The 8,432-nt window shown below is 46.6% G+C and overlaps 1 protein-coding gene across 1 annotated transcript; it reads right to left on the bottom strand.

Annotated features, from left to right (window-relative positions):
- Positions 1-271: 271 nt before the first annotated feature.
- LOC131592898 (cyclin-dependent kinase 4 inhibitor B-like) lies at positions 272-3,744 on the bottom strand. Its single transcript, XM_058864800.1, has 2 exons — positions 3,509-3,744; positions 272-2,008 (listed from the first exon to the last, which is right to left on the bottom strand). The coding sequence occupies exons 1-2, from the start codon at positions 3,614-3,616 to the stop codon at positions 1,745-1,747; spliced, it is 372 nt and encodes a 123-aa protein (XP_058720783.1). The 5' UTR covers positions 3,617-3,744; the 3' UTR covers positions 272-1,744.
- Positions 3,745-8,432: the final 4,688 nt, after the last annotated feature.

Below are 8,432 nucleotides of genomic sequence, written 5' to 3'. Positions count from 1 at the left end.
CGTGTTTTATAGTTTCTACAAATACAAATTATACATATAATTTCGTTATAAATAAATCAAGAAGCATAATTAAACAATTAACCATATTACATAAAAAATAATATAAAATACATATTCAAATACAAAATACACATAAAAATTTATAAGCAAATGTATCACATTGATGCGTAATCATAAAATTTTATATGTGTGTTCTATATGTATATTTTATATAGGTACTACATAGATACATTATATACATTAATGACATAACTAAATATTTTCTAGCATGATAACAGATACAAAGTAATTATAAAGCATACATTGTATGAAATTACATTATAATAAATAAGATATTCCAACACATTAAAAAAAAAGGTATATACATTATTTTTCATGTTTATATATGAGATACCTAGGGGTTGGATAATCAGTAGGAATGCAAAACCAAGATAAATCTTTTTCACATTTTCTACAGGTAGCTCTGCAAACGTGCCCAGGATTACCACTAGGGTACAAGACCTGAGCTTTGTCACTGCCTCACCTGCCTTCCCTTTCACTGCCCCTAAGGTGCAGTGAGCACAAACCCTCTTGGGTTCCAGGGAGAGAGGCAGGGTCCCACGCTGGCTGGGAGCACCGTCCCTGCCACCTGCTTCACTGCCTAGCTCACTGTTCTCTGGGGGCTTGGGACTCACTGCCTCCTTTCCCCTCGGCAGAGGCTGGGCTGCCAATGTACCTTTTTCCTGGGGTGCTCACATCCAACTCCCCGAAGCAGCCAGCGGAACATGCATCGACTCTCACATAATCAATACACAGCCCTTCTTCTTGTTCCTCCACCAGCAGAAGAACTGTTTCAAAGGTTTGCTTGTTTCTTTACTGAATGTGTCACCTCTGAGCATCTTGGGAAGCACTGGGGTTGAGCTCAGATGTATGACTTTTAATTTTTTCTTTATGGCTGTCTTGGTTTTACAATCACATGATTTTTTAGCAGCACTATAACACACGTGAGGTCACTTGCAAGTTGTTAAAATGAGTACTTCAACTTGGGACTTTGCTTGCAGAGACACAGATCTCTATTTTCTCCTTCCCAGGTCCCATGCTTGCAGCCTACACAAGGAGAGCCAAGGATGCGCTGTGGATATGTGTACTGACATGCACAGGATCTGTTTAAGGAGGTATTTACCAAAGCTGCAATCACACCAGGAAGCACTGATCCTTCTGTCCAGCCGGTTTTGCCAGAGAGAGGCTTCAGCACCCCTTCAGTTCAGGTTAACCAAAATCAAACAGGGAGCTGTCGGGACATGGCAACACTGAAGCCTCTCCCATGTTCTTCAGATGGAGGGCTAGCAAGTGTGAGTGGGGAGCCCCTGTGGAAGAGAAAGTCCAGACTCAGCCCTATCAAAACAAAGGAAGGGTTTATAGTACCATATCTGTGTGTGGGGATTTTCCTTCATATTTAATATTCAGTATTTGCTATTTAATATTTTCACATTTAGTATTTTCTTATTTCATATTTCATACTTCATATTTCATATTTCTCTTCAGTGTTTGGAGTCTTGTGTGAAAGAGAGTACATGCGGAGGGCCATAGCATTTCCAGTGCAGGATAATATCCGGGCATGAGCAAAGAATATTTCCCTTTGTGCATGCCAACAGGGAAATAAGATCTGGGATTATTCCACAGCATCGCATGATTACTGTGCGACTTGGTGTCTTCCGAGTCGGGCGCACGCAGTAACTGTGGGGAAGGGACGCCCGGGGAGAGGTTAGGTGTGGAGCCACGGGTCGCGCAGGTATCGCCCCACCGCTCCGTGCGGGCCCCCCGCCGCCACGTCGAGGGGCAGGCGGCCGCGGCCGTCGGGTAGGTGGATGCGCGCCCCGGCCCGGTGCAGCACAGCCAGGGTCTCCAGAAAACCGGCGCGGGCCGCGTCGTGAACCGGGAGGCAGCCGGTGCGCGGGTCGGGGCGATTGGGGTCGGCTCCGCGCCGCAGCAGCAGCTCGGCCACCCGCGGGCTGCCCAGCATCATCACCTGCGGGGAGAGACAGCGTCAGCGGCCGCTGCAGAGCTCAGGCTTCCTCTGTCCCCGAAGGAAAGGGGATCTGCAGTGGAAAGGAGATGAAAATCCGCGGAGGAGGCATAGAGATCGGCTCCAGACATGCCACGAACGGTGGAGAACATGTACCCGTCGGGGGAGCTGTGCCGAATTGGGAAAATTTCTTTATCCACGCCAGGGGACAGGAGGGAACAGGTAGGGCAGAGACGTGCGGGACCCCTGTCGGGATCGGGGTGTGTGGGTGCACAATGGGGCTGCTCCGCGACAGGAGCCGGTGGGGGTCGGTAGGCTCGGGGCAGACGAACCCGGGGAAGGGACCCGCCCTTCTGCTGACGCGCTTCCACAGAAAGCCAGGGCAAGTCGAAGTCGCTTTGCACCGGTCCCTGCAGGACTGTGCCGGTGCAGCAGCTCGCGGGGACCGCCGTCGTTCCACTCGCATGCGTGGCACTTCTCCAGAGTGGCAAGGGCAGACGCGTAATGCAGGGCACCCACCGCGTCTGCAGCGCCGCACCCGCGCTTCCCTCTCCAGGAGGGAATGAACCTTTGCTGACCCATTTGTCCAGGGCAAACGTGTCCGGCAGCCCTTCCCCTCGGACTCATCATTTTCAATGTTTCCCCTAGCGCACCCAGCAGTGAGTTCAGCACAGGGGCTAAGTCCCTCCCGCAAAAATTGGGGAAAAACATCCCCAAAAACAAAAAAGCAAAAGTACTGGAGAACGGCAAAAAATACCTATTTCGAGTGAAATGTTCCCACCGACATTTTGTAGGAGAGGGTTTCACAAGCACTGGCAGGAAAACTTAAATATAGCTTCTCAGATTATTCCAGTTTCGTTTTATTTTGAAATGTTAAGAAAAAGCTGGCTAAAACCACCTCGAAAATTAAGTCAGCCTTTAAAAATTTAACCTCTACTACACCTCAGGGCACTGTCTCTACCCACACGTTCACACGAGCATAAAATGTGGGCAGACAGAGCCCCACAGGGATTGCTCGTTGTCTACCTGCAGCGTCACCTGGGCAAGGCTATCGCGACCGGGTGTTTCTGTTCGTGGGAGCCACCGAATATTTTTATTTTTTTTTCCATAGGAGAGGAGCCAAAAAGTACTAAGTCATATAAAACAGAAGACGAGGTATAACGAAGGGGACATTATTTCTGCAAACGTGAGTTGTCATATTTTATTGCAAGTTTATTGCGAGATGAGCATTAAAGTTCTCGGATTTGAGTCATCCTATCTCAGTTGCTTCAAATAAAGTAAAGGGTTGCTAAGACTAAAACCTCCCTGTTGCGGCCGTCATCGGAGAAGACTTTCTCCTTCCCAGAGAGGCGAGAAGAACCCCTGTGCCACACCGCCTCGACAGCAGCTGAGCGCAGTGACCGGGGGCGACCACCTCCGGGGCACCGGAGGGCCCGCTGCTGCCCCGGGGCTGCGACGGAGGGTCGCTGCCCTCGCCCAGCTGCCAATAGTCCGCCTCCCTACCTGCATGGGGGTCCTGCCGTAGGAGTTGACGGGGCTGGGGTCCGCCGCTCCGTCCAGCAGCTCCCTGAGGCGCTGCATGTCCCCCGGCGGTGGCTTTTCCCAGCTCATCCGCCACCACGCCTCCCGCCCGCCGCGCCCCGCACAGCGCCGCAGCCGCCACTCGGCAGCCCCGCACTGCCGGGGCTGGCGGCGACCCCGGCCCGCGGGGAGCGCCCTGACCAAGGGAACGCCGGGCCCGAGGCCCCGGCCCAGAGGTTCCGGCCCGGTGCTGTCGCCGAGGCCGCCTGCAGCTGCGAGGAAGCGGCGGAGGCTCCTGGCTCCCGTTTCCTCCACCCGGCTGGGGCCGTCTGACTGGGCGGAGCGACCTACGCTGCTCTCGATGGCAGAGGGACGGCCTCCCGGGAGGGCGGCGACGGGCTCTCTCTCCACCTTTTATGTTCGTCTATTATTTCATTTTCCGGGGCTCTGTCTTGAGGGCAGCAGCGTCTTAACCAGTACCTGACCGCCACGAGGGGAGCAGGGGCTGGGGAAGGGGAGGAGCAAAGGTAGCAAAGCGCTTGAACGAGAGCGCGACATACGGAGAAGAGTGGCCCCGGGAAGTAGGATCCTTTCTCCTGGCGGCACTGCCTCCTCGCCCACGAAGTGGCCGCCCCTCCTGGGTGGGCTGCGAACTCCTGTCTCGGCTTTTTTAGTTAGGCAGGGACACTTAATGAGAGACAGCGGGCGCAGCGGCGCCGACAGCCTTCATTGAGAAACGAATCGCGGCTGCGAAGTCTTCACTCCACCGCTTAAACGACCTTTTTTTTTATTTTTATTTTTTTTGTTGGGTTTTGGGTTTTGTTTGGTTTTGTTTTTGTTGGGTTTTTGTTTGTTTGTTTGTTTTTGTTTTTCCCCTTGAAACAGTTGCAAGCCAAACGAAGGCCTCGGCGAGCAAGCGAGCCCTGCACGGCGGCGGCCGGGTTCCTGCGGGGCGGGCGGAGCGCTCGGGGCAGTGCGGCGTCGGCAGCACCACGGACAGCTCCCCCCCCTCCGCTGCCCACCGCCTCTGGCCTCCCTCCCCTCCGGAGGAACCCCCGCCTGTCCCTAAAAGTACCTGCCCCTAAAAGTACCCGTTCTAAACGCCCCGCATGTGCGCACGGGTGAAACGCGATGTCGGGCCGTGTCGGATACTCTCCTAAAACTGTACTGGCCTAGTGCCAAATTCTTCTTCATCATTACGTTTTGCTGCTGTTTCTATGCTCAGATAGGTAGAAATGAGTGGTGTTTCACTCACAATAAAGAGCTTATTGAGATAAATTGTTACTTCTGGTTAAATAATGGAGCATTTAAACACGATCTGGTGATTTCCTTGTGTTTGGGTTTGGTTTTTTTTGTTTGGTTGGTTTGGCTTGGTTTCCTTTGCTCTTTACTAATGAGTTTTCCATTCAAGCACCAGATGCCATACAAATATGAAAATTAAAATATTTTGGAGCTCTACATTAAATAAAACGAAACAAGTGGAATAGTTTAATCTATATGCCCTGGTATGTAGATCACTGTACAATGGAAACACTCAAGCTGTGAGCAGTATAGTTAAGCCTTGAGAAGACCGCAAGCTGATCTTTACAGCAGCTGCAGTGAAGAGCAGTATTGTAGAATCAGTTTCATAGAGATAGCGTATTGATCCTGATTCTCAGCTACAGGACAAACAATAAAGAAAAAGGATTTTGACAAGCCTTTGATGCATTTGATGATTATGATATATCCATAAGGTAAAAAAAAAAAAAAAAAAAAAAAAAAAATCATGCCCATTGGAACTGTGTGGAAGATTTAGGTGGGGCACTTTATTTTAACAAAGGAAAAGTATGAAAATAATGTCTAAAGAAAGATAAGCTTCCTACTTACTTGTTTAACTTTTTATTCCAAGGCTATGTGGTAAATAAGATAACCATACCCCAAAGTATTCCTTCACACTGCTTTCCAAAAAGGGTGGCATTTCCTACCAGCCTCATGAAATCACACTGTCAAACATATATGAATGACAAATTAAGCAGTCCTTCATAGTTTTTCCTGCATATCAGAAAAACCCACACTGTGCTATTAAGGAAGAGTCCCCTCCAGCAAATTCATAAATGTTCCCTTCTCCCTTTTGCAAATTCATAAATGCTCATTTTCCTGACCAATTAAGGAAAGCCTGTCCATTAGCAAAAAATGAGAAATTTTGGCTGGAAACTGCTTGCCTTGGAGCTGGAATCTCAGACAAAGCTTTTGTTCCTTTTCTTCTGAATATGCATTGGCTGTCTGAAGGAGAATTTCACTGTCCAGTTGATGGTAGCTTTAAAGAAGCTGCTACACAGTTGGAAGTGACTTCTTCCTGTTCCAAAATTAATGGTAGAAAGGTAAATTGTACAAACATGACCTTAAAACAATCCTTCAGGGAGGTGTCACACCTTTCTGTGCAGCAGGTTTATTAATTATGTATATGGACAGTGACAAAATGCCAAATAAATACAGATCTCTTGGCAAGCAGAAAGACCTTGCAAACACTGTAAGAATACAATTTTCTACAATCAAAAAGAGGGAAGAGAGATACTGAGAAATTCAAGAAGATACTCATTAGTATGCATATGTAACCAACTTAGTATTGCTCAAAAACTCCAGCGTAATTTTTCCTGGGGAGGAAAAAATTATTAGCAGTTTGTCCCAGATGTGTTTTCTTCTAAATTACACCCTTTCAGTAGTTACATTTGGAGTAGAAAGTTCTGTTCTTCCTTTAGCTGTGCCTCTTTCTTTAGGAAGTGGGAAAATAGACAGCTCCGGTGACCTAACATTCTTTTTCCAGATCAAAATAAATATGCAAATAAGCCAGAACAGAAAAACGTCCTGGTTTTGCACTTCTTTCAAGTGGAAGTATAAAAACACTAATTTAGTTTGTCTCTTTGTTATGGTATTGACAGTATTTTGGACGTCTATTTTCTCTTTTTTATCCAGCTGTTCTTTATGTTATATTTCAAGGAAAGTGAACATCAGCACTACAAAACACTGCATAGACAACCTTCTGGCAATTTTATGGCTATTTGCCCAACTGTGTTTGCAATGATCTCTCTCTGTGTGCACTAGTACTCCTACTGAAGTTGTAAGTTTTACAGATGAAACTTGAAACAGTTTTTTTCCAGGTTTACCTTGAAACTTGCTCCTGTGTTTGGTTATCATGTTAGATATGTCATTTACTTTCCTTTGGCTCTTTGATAAAATGTTCTCGCAGAATAGTTTAATCAGTGGCAGAGAAAGTATTCTGCTAGAAAACCAACAGCAACAAAGTCAATGACACCCTCCCAACTCCCAAAAAACCAAATTAAAGAACCCTAAAAAAACCTCAACAAAAACCAAAAAGCAAACAAACAAACAAATGCAACAAAAATCCAAAACAAAACAAAACAAAACAACCCCAAAAAACCTGAATTACTTTCTTATGTTGAAGAGCTGTAAGCTACCAAAACACCAAAACCAGATGCTAGCCATCTACCTTGTCTGTAAACTACTCCTGATTTTGGTTTTTGAGAGTAAGGTTTTTCCCCTACCAGAAAGAGTTCCCCCATCCACAGAGGTCACACTGGTTTGCACCTGTGATTTGTACTATGGAAATCCTCATAAACCATATAATAAAAAAATGTACTGTCTAGATATAAGGCTTTTATTTCTCTTTTTCTTTTTTAACTTTCATTTTATATGCCTTCACATTCAGAGATACAGCTGGCTGCAGAGAAAGACATGAATGTAGAATTTAGGACACATTATTTAGTTCACAAAGTCTAGCACAGCCCCAGCTTTGCATCTGTGACATCTGTGGAAATTGCAGCAAAAGTTCTTAGAATCTAAGTAATAATTCTCATGTCTTTCTCATTTAACTGTACAGTGCTGAGCAAACCCCTCAGTCTCTTTGGCTCACATATATGTGTAAGAACTGTGGTCACAGACCTGAAGGACAGTGGGAGAATATTTGATATGTTTTCAGTATAAAAAATCAATCTGGAAAACTTTCCATACACACCGTCCATGGTTCTGCAATTCCAGGGAACAGTTATCCACTGTCTGAAAAAGAGTGTGAGTCAGCCTTGCTTTGACTCCAGCCCCCAATCCCATTGGTGAAGGTGGTCAGAGCCTTTAATGGGGTTTGATTTTTTAGAGGCTTGGGGGTCAAATTAAAGGCCGAATTGAACTATTTAGGTTTTGGATAATGAATTGAGATTTGCCCGGGGTAACTGTCAAGAGCATATTGGAGCTGTTCAGATGTTTGTAGAGGCCAAAGTGTCCTGTGGTGATGGGCAGATAGATATTAGTGAGGTAAACTCTAGCTAGGGATCACAAGCAAGCTCTGGCTTTTATAACTAGTTGAGCCATGAGCTCTTGTGGGGTCACTATAGTTTTGGGTTGGTGAGATCTAAAAACCCATTCAATTATTAAAAGTGGGTCAGGTAAGTTTGAGTCCCATTGGAAAATCAATGTGTAGAATTTTGGACTCTTTCTTAAAACTGCAAGTGAAAAAGGTAGATTAGGATTGCATCTGTGGGCTTGTCTTGTGTAAAGTGCGTCAGCTACTTTTTGTACCGCAAACCTGGCCTCTGGGGTTAGAGATCTTGGTGCATTGAGGTCCTTGTCACCTTTTAGGAGTTGGAAAAACAGTGCAAGGTCCTCCATTGTGATCCCCAGTAGAGAGTGAACCCAGTTGGTCTAGGTCCTGAGGGGTCTTGGGGTCCTCCTTGTTCTGAAGTGGCTGGGGTATGATCGTCCTTCTGCCAATTTGGAGGATGAAGCATTTCCGAGGACTGGTGCACTCAGTCTTTTCTTGCATGACTTCCAAGCCTGCCCTCTGGATGGGGGAAATGGTGTCTGGGAGAGTGTAGTCCAAGGAGTTTTTGTCTTTGGTACACATCAAGATATCATC

This window comes from Poecile atricapillus, chromosome Z (assembly GCF_030490865.1).
Source record: "Poecile atricapillus isolate bPoeAtr1 chromosome Z, bPoeAtr1.hap1, whole genome shotgun sequence".
Lineage (NCBI taxonomy): Eukaryota > Metazoa > Chordata > Aves > Passeriformes > Paridae > Poecile > Poecile atricapillus.
The sequence above is the reverse complement of the archived record's forward strand: the minus strand, read 5'-3'. Positions and strand labels throughout refer to the sequence as shown.

Coding starts and splice junctions, on each gene's coding strand:
- LOC131592898 (XM_058864800.1), bottom strand. CDS start 3,616: ATGAGCTGGGAAAAGCCACCGCCGGGGGACATGCAGCGCCTCAGGGAG. Junction 2,009..3,508: donor ACGGCAGGACCCCCATGCAG/GTAGGGAGGCGG, acceptor CTCTCCCCGCAG/GTGATGATGCTGGGCAGCCC.